This window comes from Micromesistius poutassou (genome assembly GCF_964030765.1).
Source record: "Micromesistius poutassou genome assembly, chromosome: 16".
NCBI classification, from domain to species: Eukaryota; Metazoa; Chordata; class Actinopteri; order Gadiformes; family Gadidae; genus Micromesistius; species Micromesistius poutassou.
The window spans coordinates 10,172,600-10,193,762 of NC_140286.1; the positions used below are offsets into that span (position 1 = coordinate 10,172,600).

At 45.5% G+C, this 21,163-nt stretch overlaps 1 protein-coding gene across 2 annotated transcripts; it reads right to left on the reverse strand.

Annotated features, from left to right (window-relative positions):
* Nucleotides 1-1,025: 1,025 nt before the first annotated feature.
* On the reverse strand, nucleotides 1,026-19,529 carry adcyap1r1a (adenylate cyclase activating polypeptide 1a (pituitary) receptor type I; the record flags this gene model as incomplete). 2 transcript variants are annotated; one of them, XM_084480924.1, is made up of 14 exons in its annotated part: nucleotides 1,026-1,250; nucleotides 1,635-1,676; nucleotides 2,086-2,215; nucleotides 3,586-3,669; nucleotides 4,690-4,781; nucleotides 5,216-5,285; nucleotides 5,640-5,700; nucleotides 6,144-6,297; nucleotides 7,966-8,101; nucleotides 8,404-8,501; nucleotides 8,681-8,781; nucleotides 8,967-9,077; nucleotides 15,532-15,628; nucleotides 19,488-19,529. In XM_084480924.1, 14 exons carry the CDS (start codon nucleotides 19,527-19,529, stop codon nucleotides 1,026-1,028), a joined length of 1,443 nt encoding a protein of 480 aa, XP_084337050.1. The 2 variants fall into 2 exon arrangements, with proteins under 2 accessions (XP_084337050.1, XP_084337051.1); XM_084480925.1 differs by having other exon boundaries at nucleotides 1,034-1,237.
* Between the last annotated feature and the right edge of the window lie 1,634 nt (nucleotides 19,530-21,163).

Genomic DNA, 21,163 nt, shown 5'->3' on the forward strand with positions numbered 1-21,163 from the left:
AGGAGAAAGCAATGAGATGAGGTGTGGAGATGACGGACGATGACCGAGATGATTCTCCCGATCGGTGACACGGGCAGCGTGTGTTTGTCGATTTTGGCCGCCTAACCGGTTCGTTTGGCGTGCGTAGGTTTTTGTCTCTAGGATACTATCATAGGGGTCGCGGGACACGGGATGAAATCTACAGATTGGAGCTCCAGTTCCTTTTGTTGAAAAGGTCATTAAAAAAACAATCTATTTACAAGGTACAGTATCAATCCATGATTTGATTATTAATGTTTTCTTGAAATAAATATCTTTTGACATACTCTGTACTTATGGCTGAGTGTAAAAAAACTTCCTTTTTGTTTTGAAAAGATATCACACTGAAACAGTTAGCATTTGTACAAGCAAGGCGGTGGTCTGGTGACCCTTTCAATGTTGGGTCGTCCACCGACCCGTTGGGCAACCTGTAATACACTTTGAAACACTTTGTGTGCATTACAAAAGCCACGCGTTCAATTCTCCAGTTACCTCATCCTTTTTTTTTTTTTCAATGCTGCTCAATGGTTTGGCATATACTTTACAGTTTAGCAATAATAACAAACAACACTCATTTTTAAATGATCTGGACAGAGAGAGAGTTAGAGAGAGGGGGGGAGAGAGAAATAGAGAAATAGAGAGAGTATTAAACGTTTTAAAAAAATAAAATGGAACAGACGGAATTGTCTGCATACATTTAAAAGCATCTATACTATATCACAATTCAAAGGGTGTCGTTAATTAAGAGTGCATTGTGCCATGAACACAATCGAATACATCAATTGTACCCATTTCAACCCAACTCCTACCAAATATTTTTCATACAAAGCATTTGGAAACATATTCTTTGTGGATCACCAAACCTTTTGCGGGGGGTGCGGGGAGGTGCTGGGGAGTGGGGTGGGAATGGAGTGGGTCGGTCCACTTTTGGTCACTCTTATTGGTCTAGAATGTAAAGAGGGTGGGGGGAGGGGGGTTTATTACCGCGACACCTTTATTCCGACCAATCAGGCGCTCAGGTGGGCAGGCTGAGGTTGGCGTTCTCGGCCAGGGGGCTGGACATGCGTATCTGGGAGCTGCTCTTGCTGAGGATGGAGAGCTGCGTGCCCCCGTTGACCCCGCTGCTGGCCAGCGAGGGGTGCCTCTGCTGCTTCAGGTCCACCGCAAAGTAGCGGTTCACCGTCCAGCTGCGCCACTTCCTCTTGATCTCCGACTGCACCTGTGGGGGAGAAACCTCACAGCGTCACTTCTTTGGACCCCCCTCGTTTTAAAACGAGCCCATCCACGGGTCAATCCATCCTAGGGGATTTTTCTCCATCAGTGCATTTATTCTGGTCCACTTTTTGCACCCACCTACCATGGGACTATCTCAGACATCTCTGAGATGACTTAGCTGTAGCTGTAGCTACAACCCAAGCCCCTGGAGGCTGCAATTGGGAAAACATACATAGTGCAGGTTTAACAGCATTTATCTGAATTCAGTGTAAGTCACTTTGGATAAAAGCGTCCCAGTTCAATAAGGAAATAGTCGTGACCCTTGCGATGGCTTTACAGAGCGGTACTGTTGTCTACCACATGGTTGGATCACGTGTTTTCTGGGCCAGAGCCATGCTTACCTCTCCGTTCAGGAAGCAGTAGAGGACGGCGACCACAAAGCCCTGAGAGGAACAGAGGAGTCAGGATTGAACAGAGCAGCAGGACTAGGACGGCTTGGGAGCAGCACCCTGCAAATGGCTTCAAAATGAGCAAGTCTACCAGAAGATGGTCAACTATAATCGCTTGTGAATTTTTCATGTGTGCATAATTTTCATGTGTGCATAATAACAGTGAAACATTTCATAATATGCTATTTTATTTTGTATCATTATGTCAAAAAAGAAGAATACTAAAGCAACACAATGCAGCTTTAAAGCTACTGCCAAGTGACTCAAAACCTCATTATTTGACCTTTGACCTAGGCTGTATCTCCCATCTTATCCCGTTTTTCAGAAGTAGGCAAAGCTCTGTGTGTCTATGTGTCAGTGTGTGTGTGTGTGTGTGTGTGTGTGTGTGTGTGTGTGTGTGTACCTGGAAGGATCCAAGACCCAGCTCAAACACCAGCCTCTCTCTCTTGCTGACGTCCTCGGGCGAGAAGGCGAACACGGTGTAGTGAATACCAAACAGGGGGATGAGCAGGAGGGTGGAGCGGGCCAGGCGCCTGCACGTGCACAACACACACACACACACACACACACACACACACACACACACATACAGGCAGACACACACACACACACACACACACACACACACAGGCAGACACACACACACACACACACACACACACACAAACACAAGGTTACACTCCTTCAAATTGCATGTATCCTCCACCACGACAGAGAGGAAAACCCCAGGATGCTCTAAACGGTTTCAATACGTTTCAATACGGCACGCGAAACACGCACACGTCAAAGTCATGCCGCCTGAGTGTGTTTCCATCAGCGCTTCCACTCTGCTCGGAAGATAGAGGTGGGGGGGAGTTGGTGTTTTTTTTATTTTGTGGGGGGGGGGGGGGGGTTGTCACTGTGAAGTCACATCAGGGCAAGGTTGCAGAATGGCGGTTGCAGCTGTCGCTTTTTAATTTAGCGGAGGTACATTTCCCTGATTAGGGCGCGGGGCGCGCAGAGTCAGCTGCGGCGTGGGCAGACGTGACAGGGAGTCGATTCGTGCGGGACTCGCTTTCAGTTCCCGCGCTCGTTTCAACCTATCACGCCGTCACGTTTCATTCGGAGCTGGGTTCATTTGTTTTGGGTGGGTGTTTTCCTTTCGGGCGTTCCCTTCCTCACGACGAACGTGAGACTGTGTTCGTACGACATCGAAACGCATTCAACCTAATGGGTGTTTCACACAGAGACGCTTGTTCATCTGTGTTCGAGCATGGGGGGAGGGGGAGGGGAGAGATTGAGATGCGGTACAGTCAACACAAACGGACAAAGCACAAAGGACCAGGGACACGAGTCGAAGAATTGAAAACAGGGTTTTTATGGAGTGCATTTCAATGACGCTTCCTACCAAGCAACCATTAGCTATAATGAACATATATCAATAAATGATATATATCATATGAATACTATTTCCTAGTATTGAAGGACAAAGTCCTTCAGACTGAAGACTGCTAAAATGTGGCAAAACCCCCTTTGATGAAATCTGCATTCTCTCGTGTAATATTTGCTAAATCATCACTAAATCATTAACAATTCACATCTAGTTTGCCGAAGATCTTATAAATTCTTCCATCCTGATGCAAAACGATGAAGTGCTTAAGGCCTGGTCTATAAGAGGCAGTGTGTAAAATTGTAGGAAATTCACAAATATCATTTCACGCAATGAGAGGAGACACACTACCAAACACACATGCATGGAAAAAGAGAAAAACACACACATACAAATGCATATACACACACACACACACACACACACACACACACACACACACACACACACACACACACACACACACACACACACACACACACACACACACATGCACACACAGAAAGACACACTGACACACACTCACACACTTACAGAGTGATGGCGGATAACTCTGACATCCTGCACGAGTGCTGAGCCGCCTGTGTGGGCTCACTGAAGCATTTCTGAGCACAGCTGCTACACAGCACAAAGACAACAACAACAACAACACAGCCACAAAACAAGGACAACGTCTTTAGGGACACTCATGTCTGGAGGAACTCACACAGACACACGGATGCACACGCACACACACGCCCTTACACACACACACACACTCCCGTACACACACACACACACACACACACACACACACACACACACACTCACAGTCAAGTAGACACGTACATGGACAAGAACACATGCACACACACACACCTACAGTACAGTACACACATGTATAAATATACTTGTGTGCATGCACGCCCACACACACACACACACACACACACACACACACACACACACACACACACACCCTCCCCCCTACACACTTCCTCCTGCAGAAATACACCCAAACACACACAAACACATAAACACGCACACATAATACGTATATATACAAAAACACCTCCACACTGATCATGTCTGCAGACATATGGAGATTTTCCAACCACATGACAATAGAAACTCTCCACAGGGTCTTCAAAGACCCCTCGCCTGGTTGGTGCAGAACAACAAGGCTAAATATACATATAGTACATCCTTCTGTATACACTGTATACACACTGTACATACAATACTGGTGTACAACGAGATCAAAGCTTACTGTGCCAACAGTCAGCACGTAGCCATGGTGATAAGGGGATGAAAGGCTAATGTTCAGGAAGAGAAGGAGGAGGAGGGGGGGGGGAATGCATTGGAAGCTGTATGGTCATGATCCCACCGCCCCCAGCATGTTTTATCACCAAGGGGAGCAGGGCTGGATGATGGATTCGTCTTTGACGTAATGCAATGATCTCAGGCGACACCGTTGTGTTGTGTGTAAAGGATTCTGCTACCTGGTTACAGAGCCGTCTGTGGTTCAGATGTGTTTCGAGGAGCGTACGTACATAATGATGGTGAAGGTCGCGTCGTTGACCCGCTTTAGGTCACTGTTTCCTCGCTCATTGTTGTTCAAAGCTAAAGCTACCCTATCTCCGGGATCGGGCCACTTACAGGTAAATGCTGGACTCGTTGCCTCCGATGTCGGGAGACTGCAGCTTCTGCACCAGGATGATGATGATCCCAACAAACAGGACAAAGTTGATCTGCGACAGAAAACAGGAACATTTGACATAATAAACAAATGTGTCATCATCACCACAAAGACACAAGTTGATGGGGGACGATATTTTAAAGATGGTGGTATGGTACAATATGCGACTTTATTTTTGTTTGAAGCGTGCTCCGGAACACATTCTGTCTCGTCCACGCTAACTTTGAGGCTACATGGATCCAGGTTCATGGATCCGACTCTGCAGCAGTATAGAGATCTGTTTAGTATAGTAAACGTTTTATCAGCAAGCCTCACTGTTTGATGGTGTGCAGGGTTTGAGAGAGAACAGAAAGGGAGTTGGGAGGAACAGAGTGTTTTTTTGTGTTTAGACTCAAGCTAGCTTGAAATCACAAATATTGCATAATGTAACTTTAAAATGTATTTAGCATGGCGGTATTCGATTTGCTTAATACTTTGCCCTCATACCATTATGGAAGCGACCACCGGTCCCTTGATCACCCACCAGAGGGCAGTGTTCTCATTGGTATCCCAGCATCTGGAGGGGAAAACAGAAATGTCAATTTGTATGATCAAGACCCATGATGGAACGCATTCTTCTGCCTGAAGAATTCGTTCTTCAGGCAGAAATTTCTTCCCCGCTTTGATGTTAATAAAATATAGATAACTGGGTTTAATATATTCAATATAAATAAATTTTAAAAATTACGTCGAGCCATCTGGGATTCTTTTTCAAACTGTGGTGTTGTTGGTGATTCGTTCAAAATTATTTTTGCTTATCCATTCCTTATATTTTACTCTGATATTTACTCTGAAGACAAAAGGCTACAGTACTGTACCAGACCTGCTCCATAAGCTCTGATGACAGTGTAGAAGTAGGGCTCAGACTCACCCAGTGTCATCAAAATGGAGTCTGAGAACAGCCCAGACCGTTACACAGATAGTAGGAGTTCCTGTAATAAAAACCCATTAAAACCGCATTAACACCCTGCATTGTAACGACATCCCGATTTAGGTTATTAATCACATGAATCCATGCAGAGATTACAGAAAATGATGTAACATACACAATAGATCACACATATTCCCATGTTGGACGTCAGGATGACTACTGTCATCAATTCATTCTTAGTATGATGAGCACCTCTGATGGCCTAAATGCATATAGGAAGGTTCCAGAAAGAAATAAACCCTGTCTTTCCATAGCTTTTCCTACAATAAAGAGTACATTTCCCATGAACACCACAAGACACAGTGCTGTGTGTTGTCTCACAGTACTGCCTAAGCTCAACCAGGTAATATGAAGGTCTCTGTTGGTGTTACAGTCTCATAGAATACTTTTATTTTGAAATACTACATATTGGGGTTTCCAGCATTCAGGGCAGATGGTACCCACCCCAGCCGACGATGGTGTACCAGTAGAAGTAGCGTCTCTCTGGGAAGAAGGTCTCCACCAGCAGGGTGAACAGGTAGAGGCCCTCGATGAACAGCCAGAAGTAGTTGGACATCACGCAGTAGTGGAAGAATACCATCACAGTCTTGCACGGCACCTACAAACAAAAATCAAAGAAAATGCGCATTCTGAAAAATAAAATGTATATATATATATATATATATATATGATCATCTTTTACAACTGACAAAATATATATATATATATATATATATATATTGTCAGTTGTAAAGGATGATCAAATTCCTAATTCCCTTGCACATTTGGTTTCTTGCCAAATTCTTGCCCCAGAAATAGTTGATTAAGATTCTGCCAATAGCAACAATCAAAAGCACATTTAAGCCCCTCTGGGATTATAATAATAATCGTTTGTCAAAACAATTATTTTTTGTCCAAGCAATTTTTGGTTTAATACAAGGTGGTAATATATCGAAAAAAAAGAACGTGCCCTTCTGGTTTGGAAAAAATGCAAATAAATAAAAATGCTTGACAGCAGCCAACATCAAAAGAAAAAAAATCCCTCCTTGCAGCGACTCTGTTTCAACGGAGATAGTCGTCAGTAGCAACAGGGATGCTCTAGGGGGCAGCAGAGTGCAATGACGAATTTCACCTTTAACACAAACTAATTATGTATTACCCACATTACGCTGCAACAGCAGACAAGCAGAGGACCTATACGCTGGATTAGCGGGGGCCACGTTTGATGACATTATTATTGTCACCGTGAGGCTGTGTGTGCATGTTCCCCAGCCCCCTAACAGGCGCCTACATGCAACCCGTGTTTTCCATGGTGACAGTTAAAGGCCAAAGAGCTTCATGGAAAAAAAAAAAAAAAAGAGGAAACGGCGAGAGCAGCAGCAGCGGCTGGGGCCGTTGATATGATAATGTGTCTTTCTAGTGGCCTTGCTTAAAAAACATTAACATACATAAATAGCTTTATTTATCAAAAACAATGGCCGCGCCGGAGAGGGCTGGTTCTGCATGGGTAATGGGGAGGGAGGGGAGAGTGTGAGTCATCTAATAGCATGTTTCGCTTTTGTAAAAAAATAAATAAACAAATAGCAAGCCTCCGCGTTGGATTTGAAATCCATTTGAACAACGGACGTCACTTAAGAGGGGAGACGGGGAGAACACAAGGAGGACCATATAAGCTCACTTAAAAGCCTATTAGAATTCATATAGCAAGGCCACGCTGACTGCCCATAATTTTACATAATCAACCGACATATAACACACACACACACACACACACACACACACACACACACACACACACACACACACACACACACACACACACACACACACACACAAACAAAACACACTCGGTGATTACATTTAGAATGGGGAGCTCTTGTGCGGTTGGGTTCCTCATCACCGTGTAAGCAACTAGCTGTCAATAGCATGTTATAAAAGAAGCTAGTGCTAAAGGGACATACCGTGCTCTTTACTAAAGAGCTACACATATATATATATATATAAATATAAATATATATATATATATATATACACATCTGTAAGTATACATATATATTAATGTATAAATGTAATATATATATATAAATTAACAGCACCTTGTGCAATTTTGTGTAAACAGATACCTTTTTTGTTCCAGATACAATCTAGATTTTGACATCCGTCTAATATTCTTGTCCAAAACGCTTCCAAGATGGAGAACAAATCTCTTTGCACTCTCACAACCCTTCTCGATATTACAGGAGGTTTGTGTAAAGCAGGCCCTATTGAGAGTGTAGGAGGGACTGACGGTGTGTTCAAAGCAGTGGTCACTGTCCTCCTCTTCGGCGTACAGAACGCCGTCCTTGATGAAGACGGAGATGGCCCGCAGGATGAAGGACACAAACAGGTTCATGTGGATGAAGTTCCTGGTGCAGTGGAGCTTCCTGGAGCATGGGAGGGGGGGGGAGAGTAGGGAGGGGGAGAGAGAGTAGGGAGGGGGAGAGAGAGTAGAGAGGGAGAGAGTAGGGAGGGGGGGAGAGAGCAATATCATTAATTTGCATGGGTTTAAAACACAAGTCACACAACATTTAAACAATTAAATTTCAACATCCGTAGATGACCTACGTTTTCGCATTTGTTATAAACCAGCCGTCCAAAGATATTGACACGTGTTTAATGTACATTGTCGTAACTTGAATAGTTCTTTAATAAATAAAACCCTAACCCTAACAGTGACCAAACTCACCTGAATCTGCAGAGAATGACCATGGCTGTGGTGAGAGACACCAGCGATGTGCTGTAGCCCACGGTGTACAGAGCCTTCACCGACGCATAGTACATGTCCTACACACACACGCACACACACACACACACACACACACACACACACACACACACACAACCAACCAGAGACAAAAACAAACAAACATAGGGAATGTGATTAGGTACTGATTAGGATGTGTACCAGCCATACAGGTGATGGGTGGTAATATCCTGACAGATAAGTGGGGGGGGGTCCCTACTGGTTTGGTGGTGTTGTCCTCAAAGAGGCAGACGTCCACGTAGTGCGGGAACGGCTCGGACCACCCGTCCTCCGTACAATTGCGGACCACCTTTCCCATCTCTGGCCGTCACAACAAACACAAAACCACAGTCATCACGAGCCAGCACACGCACGCACAGCTTCAGAGATGCGTCAGAGCTGCGGCTGATTGTGAATGAATTGTGAATGAATGTGAATTGTGAATGAATGAGGAGGCATGCACGACTGCTGTTGCTATGACGACGAGGACGAGGACGAGGACTTGCCCTCGTGGGGGTTCATGAAGTCGTTGAAGAGTTCCGGACAGTTGACCTCCACGACCTGGCCCACGCCGGCCGCCTGCCAGCAGGTGAGGTTGTCCCACAGCCAGGGGCACCCTGGGGTGGGGGGGTAGAGGGGTGGGAGCAATGGATCAGGCAATGTAGGTGAAGGGTAGATTAAAGCGATGGCCCCTGTTTATGTAAACAACCCTTTTGTGTTTGTAAACAACACCTTTTTAATTTGCCTCGAATGTGCCTGATTCGGGAACAGGACGATGACTGATAGAATGAATGTAGACGTTCAGAATGATCACCCTTTGTTGTCTTCTTCATAACAAGGTATGTCCTAGATTAATGTGAGAGAATACTTCAAAGTTCAATTCAAATGGGTTTTTCATTTTCAAGATCAATGTACAAATTCAAACCACAGTACAAACCACTTTGTACTGCTCCACAAAATGGCAGATTTTCCCACACACTGTTTTGCCTTAGACTCAGCGGCTGAATAATGAAGCATTGTGACCAAGCATGAGAGTCCTGTGAGTAAAAGAAACAACAAAATAACTTAAAATAACATAGTTGACACAGAAGCCCATTGTGGTAAGCAGAGATCAATAGCTTCTTTAGTTCATTTTGAGGCCTTATCCTCCAAATCACCAAAGGGCCTTCCAAGAGGCACCGACCATTAGTTCAAAATGTAGGCTGATAAAATCTTGGCCTGATTTAACTAGACCAACAAGGGCAGATTCATGGAGAATGCCTTCAGTCTTTTTAGGAAACTCGGGTTCATCCCATCACAATATTCATGACTCTACACATGTACCATGTCCTCAATACACAGTGCCAGCTCCTTTTGTCATGGCTTTTGCTTTGGGCTCATTGGCTGTTTCCCAATGTGAAGGAAGCATGCTCAACGGCCGCCCTTTTAAGGAGGCCACGTCATAGAATGCAGAGGAGCACCGTTCTAATGGTGAGAACACTTGGAAATTCGCGCCCTTTTTGCGTCCATTTTTTTTAAGAATTCCAAGATTTTTCAAGGATGCATCGATGGATCCTCAACGAGCCAAAACCCCCACAGTCCTTGGCGTTTAAAACATTACTTTATACAAGTGAAGTTAATTGAACGTTTTCAGAAATATTTTGTGAAGTATTGCTTTTGATGGATTAATCATGCAAATGCAAACATTTAAACTTAAAGACCGAGCCTAATGATAGGCTGTATTTTGCATGGATTGATTTGTTTTAATATGTACGTAGCTGGTGTTTAAACAAACTACTGTATCCAATAACAACAATAAGTATTAAAAAACGGAAGCGGAAGCTCTTCCACACTAGCAAGTCGTTCCAAACTCTGAACGCTACGAACGCTAGGCAGCACTCTATCCAGCACTCTAGCCTCATCTCCATAGGACGCGACTCGCAAGGAAGCGTTCTAGCAAGGCTGCAGCCTTCACATTGGGAAACAGCCATTGTGTGTGAGATGGGATCCAAGATGGTGGCCCCTGCAACAAACTAGGAGAGAATTCAGGCAAATGCTGTCCCAGTTCTTCATGCAGTTTATCGCTGCCCTCTACTACTCTGCTGCAGTGGCAGCGAAAAATCAATCCCCCAATGATTTATGGACTGAGAACGTTTTTGTGTGTGTGTGTGTGTGTGTGTGTGTATGTGTGCGTGCGTGCGTGCGTGCGTGCGTGCGTGCGTGCGTGTGCGTGTGTGTGTGTGTGTGTGTGTGCGCGTGTGTGTGTGTGTGTAGGGGGGGAGGGGGGGGGGGGTGCATGTGCATGCTTCATGTGCCGGTAGTAATAATGCATTACTACCATGCATGAGAGTGGGAGCATGTGCATTAATATAATGAAGCAGGTGTGTCTGTGTGTCTGTGTTTGTGTGTGTGGATGAGTGAGAGTATGTGTGTGCATGTGTGTGTGCGTGTGTGTGGGTGTGTGTCTATGTGCATGTGAGCGTGTATTTGTGAATGTGTGTCCACCCATGTGACTACGCGTGTGTCTATGTACATGATGAGTGTGTGTTTGTGTGTGTGTGTGTGTGTGTGTGTCTACGTGTGTGTCTACATGTGTGTCTATGCACATGATGAGTGTGTGTGTGTGTGTGTGTGTGTGTGTGTGTGTGTGTGTGTGTGTCTACGTGTGTGTCTACGTGTGTGTCTATGCACATGATGAGTGTGTGTGTGTGTGTGTGTGTGTGTGTGTGTGTGTGTGTGTGTGTGTGTCTACGTGTGTGTCTACGTGTGTGTCTATGCACATGATGAGTGTGTGTGTGTGTGTGTGTGTGTGTGTGTGTGTGTGTGTGTGTCTACGTGTGTGTCTACGTGTGTGTCTGTGTACATGATGTGTGTGGGTCTGAGTCCGAGTGAAGATGTTGCTCCATTCTGCTTCAGTCCCTAATCTGTTTTGGTTCTGTCTGGTGAGCTGGACATGAATCCAATGACTTTTTTTTAAAGGGCAGATAGCAGCGAAATGGTCGAGTGGTACGACTGAGACACACAGGACAGCCACCCTAGGAGAGGATTGGCATCTGTCATTGGCTACAGCCCCCCCCCCCCCCGCCCACCGGCCCACAAAAAAACATGCAAGAGGTGCCCCAAACGTGCACACAATGCTTGTCACACACACACACACACACACACACACACACACACACACACACATACACACACACAATGTCATGCAAACAAACCCCCACACATGCACACACACAGACACACACACACACACACACACACACACACACACACACACACACACACAGTTTTACAAATGTGACATGCACATTTGCACCCATTTTACACCCAATTTTTTACAATTTTTTACAATTAATACAATTTACAATTAATATCTGATTGCCCAAAACCAGGTGTGAGGGGGGTATTAATTATGATGGCACACAGATATGATAACACACAGACACATACACATACGGTGGAATGAGTTTGGAAACATTAGCATCTCATGAATATTCCAGACACACGGCTTCTAACTCCATACGATATGGTTCCGGTGAAACAGCAGGATACCAATCACCAGTCAAGCCCAGATTGGCTGCTGCTCGGCAGCCACAACGGGAGGAGAATGTCATTCATCATTTCCACCGGCTAAAGGTCGGCTGCTGCCGGCTAACCACCAGCAATCACTGGAGCAGGATCTCTGGGATATCGACGGATCACTCTGTTGGGCCTCTCGCTCTCGCTCTCTCTCTCTCTCTCTCTCTCTCTCTCTCTCTCTCTGTCGCCCTCTCTGTCACTCTCTCTCTCCTCCTCTCTCTCTCTCTCTCTCTCTCTCTCTCACTCCCCCCCACTCTCTCTCTCTCTCTCTCTCTCTCTCCCCCCCCTCTCTCTCTCTCTCTCTCTCTTCCCCCCCCCCTCTCTCTCTCTCTCTCTCTCTCTCTCTCTCTCTCTCTCTCTCTCTCTCTCTCTCTCTCTCTCTCTCTCTCTCTCTCTCTCTCTCTCTCTCTCTCTCTCTCTCTCTCTCTCTCTCACTCTCGCTTCCATTCCACTGAGTAAACAAAGATCCAAAAATACAGACATGGGGCTTGGTTAACTGTCCTCTGCCCGTACTAGGAGGGCCTGGCAGTAGGTTAAGCTGAGGACATGATGCCCGGCTCTTGGAAGGGTAGTAATGAACTATGTTTAAAGATACACTACCTCCAGTCAAAAGACAGGACTACTGACACATAACGACAGAATCAACTACAGCACCTTCATTTGTTTAGAAATGACACATTTGTGAAATGTAGGTTCACACATGATTAATAAATACTAATAATTATTAGCAACATTTAGTATAAATTTTACACACACACACACACACACACACACACACACACACACACACACACACACACACATACTAACACAAGTCACCTATACAGCAAGTATATTACTTTATATATGGGGTTAACAAGGCTTAAATTAATCTTATTGATCATAATTAATAATCATAATAATAATTTCCTAATTTTCTGTTAATGCCAAACGATGCAAAGACATTTTGCTGCCTAAATCAAGTTTAGGCAGTAAAATGTTTGAAGGGATGTTCATCTACAGTTGCGGTTACTCTAAAGTGCTAACAATGACCTAAACATTTTATATTCAGATGTCAAATGCTATGTTTCAGGTAAAAATGTAATATTGAATTATTCTATTGTGAGTCTAAAGCATACAGTAGATTGAAATCCTATCCATAAAGTAGACAGAGAACAGAGATGAGGATATTAATTATATAATGGATGTAGTAGACATTCAAGGTTAATCTTAGCTAAATCCCGTCTCAATGAATTTGTCACAAATTCCTCAGCTTCTATCTTGTGAAATATAAAGTCTCCCTTTTTTGTGCATACTCATGTGTGGGCAGTGGAATGCATGCTGTGTGTGTGTGTGTATGTATGTATGTATGTATGTATGTATGTATGTATGTATGTATGTATGTGTGTGTGTAGGCTATGTGTGTGTGTGTGTGTGTGTGTGTGTGTGTGTGTGTGTGTGTGTGTGTGTGTGTGTGTGTGTGTGTGTGTGTGTGTGTGTGTGTGTGTGTGTGTGTGTGTGTGTGTGTGTGTGGGTGTGTGTGGGTGTGGTTGTGTTTCCAACACTACAAAATCACTCTGGCGTCTCACAGAGACATTTGCTTCCTGACATAAGTAACATTACTCACATTTCACCTCCTTCTCAAAAATAAAGCTCCTGCAGTCCACTAAATAAAAATGTATATATGTATATGTATGTACATACACCAAACATAACTTTACATAGCAAAAAAACAACTCACTTATAGGCCTTTCACACATGAACTCAGGATGAACTCTGGAGAATAAGGTCCGTAGCTGAACTCACAACAGGAGAAAGGCCGAATCAGACGTGTTCGCACATATCTGAAATTAGGAGTGTAACGATACACTCATTAGTATGGAATTTTTCTAACGGTTCGATGCACGTTTCATTTCGGTAAGTACCGGAAAGAATTTTTTTTTTGAATAAAGTTGTTATTGATTATCACACACTCTGTGAGTGCCTTGTCTTGTCCTGATGTTTTGTGTTGAGGACCACAATGGAAATAAGTCCTGGACATTATTGTGTTTTTATCCTCAATTGTATTTGATGTCTTTTGTGTAAGGCATTTGTTTGATACAATTTAATAAATCAAATCAAAATCCAATTGTTAAATAAAAATAAAATAATAAAAACTGCTGTACCGAAAAACATACCAAACCGTGACTTAAAAACCGAGGTACGTACCGAATTGTGACTTTTGTGTATCGTTACACCCCTATCTGAAATACTATGTCCACTTTAGGTGAGGTGAAGTAAAACACGCCTGGGTAGAGCGTGTAGGAGGCAGGACGTAACGGGAAAAGTATGCAGTGGCAATCGCAGTGTTTTGTTGACAACTCCGTGAGGCTACCAACTCCGTGACGCTCTTTTTGCGGTGTTATCCGCACTGCGTTTATTCATATCCACAATCTCAACAGAAGTTTGGAAAGAAGTCGGAACACAAAACACTGGCCAGAAGAGAAGAGTACGAAGCGGCTACGCTCCGTGCTCCAGCTGCGGCACCAGTGGTGTGATAGAAACGTCAGCAACACGCCCACTCGCTCAATGTGAATTCTCTGGCTCTCACATTCTCAGGCCTGTACAATAGGGACTGATAGTCTTAACTCTCCGGAGGGGCCGGATTCTGACATTGTTCTCCACACATACAGCCCCACTGGGGATTATCCAGAGAAGTACAGACTTTCGGTCGAAAAGTTCGCTTTTTAACTGAGCTTCCTTCAAATGTAGGGCGCTTTTTATACCTCTCCAACTATGAATGTTTTCACACATTCACACGCGCACACACACGCACACACTAGTATTTAACAAGGCGAATAGCTAGTGAGTCAGGGAGCCGGCTGGGACTCACAGTCTGCTGGGATGTGCTTGTCCTCCATCCCCAGCATGGGGTGTGATCGCTAGCTGCCCATGAAAACCAGTCAACCGCCAACTATAATAATGACTTCCAGCTCTCGCCTTCCTCATTTCCTGTTGTCGCCAAGGGAGAAAAAGTGCGAAGGCGCCGCAGTCGGAGGCCTCACGCAGACATGGAGTCTCACTTGAGATCACTGGATATACACAGACACTCTACTCTGGTGAGAGAGCCATGGCCATCGGAGGGCTGGAGGCCTCGCTTCGATTCACAACACTTTGAAGGGCTTCGGACGAGTCGTCTGTTTCGGATAGTCGAGAAGACGTGAAACAACGGCAAACGTCAGCCCGTGTTTTGACTCTGTGACGCTCGGGGAACTGAATCGTCACCGCCCCCCAGTTCATCTCCTTAATAGGGGCCTGATGACCTCATGACCTCATGACCTTATCACCTCATGACCTCATGACCGCGCCCCTTACCCCCCCCCATCTTGACCTCTGGGTTTACGCACACACGAACACACACGCACACACACACACACACACACACACACACACACACACACACACACGAAGTGTCAACATGCACATACATGCCCATACTGTACTACTGATGTGGTGTGTATGTATACTGTATGTATGTATGTATACTTTACTCACCGAACTCCAGGTCGTCGTTGGGGGAGTGCTGCTCAATCTGCTCCATGCATTTCTCATGTTCCCGCTTGATGATGCAGTGTCCCGAGTACGAGACCACCTGGGACACACCGAGTCACACACACACACACACACACACACACACACGCATGCACGCACACATACATGCATAGACACACACACACGCACGCACACATACACGCACACATACACTCACAGATACACACACGCACACATACACGCACACATACACACACACATACACACACACACACACACACACGGGCACACACACACACGCACACACACATTCACGCACACACACACAGACACACATTACCACATACACGCACGCACGCACACACACACACACACACACACACATGGACACAATATTAATAAACCTTTCAAATCTGTGGCAGTGATGTGTCAGAGTAACCATTAATGTAACACACTCCCCCCTCCCACACAGACACACACACACACACGCACACTCACACATGGAAATGCTGCCTGCCTTTAAAAAGCATAAACAAAGAAAGGCACACACAAAAAACACTCACACACACACAGACACACATGGAAATTGTCACTGCCTTTACAAAGCATAAACAGAAAGAAAGGCAGAAATAAACACAGACATGCACACGCATGCATGCATACACTTGCACAATACAGGTGGCATTTTTGATTTATCCGCGTAGCGTTATCAATGGCTTTCACCTTCTTCAGCACTCTCTCTCTCTGTTTCCTCTCTGTTCATCCCTACTCCGCCACCCTGATAGGATAAACGTAATATATAACTCACCCTTCCCCTGACCCTTGTCTGACTCATCTCTCTGTCCCTCTCTGTTTCCCTCTCTCTCTGATTCTCTCTCTCTCTCTGTCTCTGACTCTCTCTTTCTCTCACTCTTTTCCTCTAGCTCTTTATTTATCTCTCTCTCTGCTTCACTGTCCCGCTGCTCCTCTATCCCTCTCTGCCCCCCCCCCGCCTCCACCTCCCTCTCTCTATCTCTATCTCCCTCTCCGTCTCCCCCCTCCACCCCCTCTCTCTATCTCTATCTCCCTCTCTGTCTCCCCCCTCCACCCCCTCTCTCTATCTCTATCTCCCTGTCCCCCCTCCACCCCCTCTCTCTATCTCTATCTCCCTCTGTCTCCCCCCTCCACCCCTCTCTCTATCTCTATCTCCCTCTCTGTCTCCCCCCTCCACCCCCTCTCTCTATCTCTATCTCCCTCTCTGTCTCCCCCCTTCACCCCCTCTCTCTATCTCTATCTCCCTCTCTGTCTCCCCCCTCCACCCCCTCTCTCTATCTCCCTCTCTGTCTCCCCCCTCCACCCCCTCTCTCTATCTCTATCTCCCTCTCTGTCTGGACTCTGTTCTGAATGGCCTTCACCACCGCCAACCAGGGAAAGATGTCACCTTCTGGTTCGATTTGACTATCGCTCCTTCCTCTCTATCTCCATGTCTCTTGACTCTTCCTCTCTATTTGTTCCCTTGTCCCTTTTTGCTATCCTACCACGCCATCTCTGCATGTCTGGAGGAAAGCGTCCTCTCCCTCTCTCCCTAGGATTCTCCACCATTGAGAATCGTTTCATGTCATGCACCTGTGATTGACAGGGAAGACGGATTCCCTCACCAATCACCGAAGAGATGCCCAGACTGGTTGGGAATTAGGCGGGAGCTGTCTAAAATCAAAATGATCGAATTGAAAGACAGGTGCAGACAACTCAAAACACTTATTCTCACAGTGCATTTCCCTCACTAATAGCTTACGGATGGCTATGCCATTTCTTAAAAATTACACTCAAACAATAGCTCTTAAATCCTACCCACAGCACCTTTTCATTTCCTAAAAACAACCTGCTGTATCTCTATGCATGTTGGTTTGGTGGGTTTTCCTTGGCGGAGCGGCAGGTGTTTGTCGTTACTGGAGGGGTTCGAAATGTGCCGTAGACCTTGTTGTTCCAAGTTGTTGATAGTGTTTGATACCTATTACTGTAATGAACGCCACACCACAGGCATTGTTGCAGAGAGAGGGTGAGAGAGCTCTTTGTGTCGCCTAACAAGCATCCATGTTGCTAAGCAGCAAAGGGTTCTGCGAAGCCTGTCGCCAACATGGGTGCGGAGGAAGATCAGGCCTTCCAGGAATTAGAGGGAAATTTAGAGCATGATAGTTGGCACGGAAGGCAAGATGGAGTCTGGGACCGGTTAATGAATAATGAATGTGAGAGTATCTGAGATATCAGGGTTATATTTGTTGTTGTTTTTGCGTTGGCTTGGTTATGACTTTTTGTTAAATGCTTTTTTTGTGCTTAAATCCGCTGGGAAGAATTCAGGGATTTTGAAATGTATAAAAATACAATACAATACATGCCAGCTCACTGTGCATGAGAGTGTTTGTGTGTGTGTGTGTGTGTGTGTGTGTGTGTGTGTGTGTGTGTGTGTGTGTGTGTGTGTGTGTGTGTGTATGTCTGTGTTTATGCTGTCAAAGAAGCATGTTTATGTTTATCGGTCTGATCTCAACAAATGATTGTTGTGTGTTTACCTCATCGGGGTCACTCCCACACTCACCCCACTCTCTACACACTCAACACACAAAACTCAACCATTGAGCGGAACTCAAGTTTACACACCACGCACCAGCCCGTCGTCTAAGCAAGGACCTTTGTGATTAAAGAGTTTGCAGTTCTTTCCCAACAGAAAGAAACTGCATTTATTTTTAATTCCTTCATCTTTTCCTTCCTCTTTCATTGCCACTTCTCCTCTTGCGTTTGTTTCCCCTTGTCCGACAGTCGCTTTCCAACCTGCTGTTTATTTCTGGTTGAAAACAGATGCATGCACGGATAAAGCATTTATGTCGCAGTGCCAGAGCCCTGCTTCAGGGCCTGGGGGGTGTTTTTGTATTTCTTTTCCAGGACCTGATAACGTAACAGCCTCAATCCCGCTGCACATAAGAGCACATAATGAACTTGATATTATGGACCATTGAGGACATATGGACTATACACCAAACACACACACTGTACCATACACCGCCACCACGCACGCACGCACACACACACACACACACACACACACACACACACACACACACACACACACACACACACACACACACACACACACACACACACACACACACACACACACACACACACACACACACACACACACACACTCTCAAGAACCCCAGCTCCTCTGTAGTTGGTGTGAGTACCATTACTCTTAAGCCTGGCAAAAAAATGGCTTTAATTTATTTTTTCTTACGTTCACCGTTATCCATGTACACCATGCTATCATGCAAAAAAACGAGACGCGTTTGCGGCGTCTCATGCATAACGCACAATACAAATCGTTTTAAAGGTTGTCATGTTCACCAACACTCGCGCTGGCGGACACCTTCCTCCTACTCCTCCTCCTCCTCCTCCTCTCTGTTATTTGAGGCAGTGATCACAGTTACTGGGAGCAGATGGACTGCCAGTCCGCTGGTTAACCCACCCACCACCCCCCCACCCTCCCTAACAGGCACTCGGTTGCCCTGAGACCGACTGCTGATCCAGGATGGGGGGGGGGGGGGGGGCGGAGGCGTATGCTGATGTGCTGATGTGGCATTATGTGCCAAATTGCCTCTCCATTGCAGAGCGACTGTAGCCAGCAGCCCCGCAATATGAGAGACTGACAACAGTCCTAAAGATGGCAGCCGAGGAGAAGCAAGCGTTGATGGAGGAGCAATATCCTGCATACACACAGGCGCACAGGCACACAGGCACGCACGCATGCACGCGCTCAGCACACACACACACACACACATCAACACACACCCAAACACACTCACACACACACACACACACACACACACACACACTGACACCACCACCCAAACACACACACACACACACACACAAACCACAGCCACATAAATGTTTACTTGCACCTTTTGCACACGTTATTTACTTACCAAGGGCAGCACAAAGATAGCAGCCAGCAGGATTCCTGTCATTGTGTCCCGTGAAGTGGATCTCTCGCAGAGTATGTAGGACCGTGTGTGAGCGTGTGTGTGTGTGTGTGTGTGTGTGTGTGTGTGTGTTTGGGTGTGTGTGTTTTTCACAGGGATGCTGTGATAACACTCTTTTGGACATTGGCTCCCTTCAGCATGGAGAGGGCCTCTGTAATATACAGACACACAGACACACAGATATGAGGAACTGGACGGGGGTGACTCCAGAGCACCTGGGAGCTCACCCCTATACTTTACATGGCGCCAGTTAAAATACACCTCGCACAAAACTACCCGCCAAACTACGAGGACAAATGAACCAGCATTTCCAAACGGCTGAGTCAAAGTGGATAACGGAGCCCTTCATGAAAGCACACGCTCCACTCCGCGAGACCATGGTCCGATAAGATCATCCCAAAAGTACACTTGGCAGGCGACGCCGTATTTGGTCTGTCCTCTGTGAACCATTTGTTGACCTGTTTGTTGTTGTGATTATCGTGTGATATTACAGCGGTTAATTGCTGTAAGCAGGCTGATTACCGTTTTTTTTGTAACCTCAGCTAGGCAGTCAACGTATTTACATTTCATCCACCGGACATTCCCAATGAGACGCTGATTTGCAACGGCGACGCAAAGGTGTAGATCTTTAGAGGTGACATTTAAACGGCCTGGGGTCTCAGTGGATAGGGCATGTAGTGAAATGCTCTGGTGACGTCGAAGCCAAAGGAAACAAGAGAGTCGTGCACAACATCGAACGCCTGCGTCAAGCCCACGTCGGCACACAGCGCTGTCTGCTACTGTCCACCAAGTCTGAACACACATTCCCCTGATAAGGTTAGCGTGAAGCAGGAAGGGGTCAGCTTAAGCACAATCCCAAGTCATTAGGTATGAGGCGGAGCCTCACTTAGTGTTGCTTACTGAGCCATAGTGCCCACCGTGTTTCATAAAAACCCATCAATAGTAGGGTTCATCTGAGTAAACGTAAATATAACTGCTGTGAGAAAATGGACGGAGCGACTAGAGAGAGGGATTTCTGTGAAAAGCATTTGTACCAACTGAAAACCCCCACAAGGAAACACTCATAAGATGGACGTGGATGTTGTTGCGCACTGAGCAGGCACCGGCATCAAAGAGAGAGTTGACGGAGCTGGGAAACAGAAATAGCAAAATGCTAACCGCCGCCCCCATATCTTACTCATCTGTAAGACCTTTGCAGCAGAATCACAAAACAACAAGTGTAGCACACTCGAGAAATAAAAACAGCACACATGTACGATCGATACGTACTTTCAAGAAGGTAGAAATACACAACAGCTGTTGTGTAACGCTACGCATTTTGTATATTTTGATGTGTAAACATGCACAGTAAACACAGATGTTTAAGTGAAACAATGCATAAGCCTAATGTGTACAGAGAGTTAAAAAAAATAAAGCAAGATAGAGAAAAAAAGGGAAGATACAGGATTAGATAAAGAACGAACATGGCAACGTTTTAAGTTTTCACGACTAATACTATCTGTTTGGGTATCCCGAAAAAACTGAATCATACAGCGAAGGGCCACATAAATGACACACAGGTGAACACAGATGGAGGTTTTGGAATATCTAAGTCATGGCAGCTCGCTTATGGTGGGGCT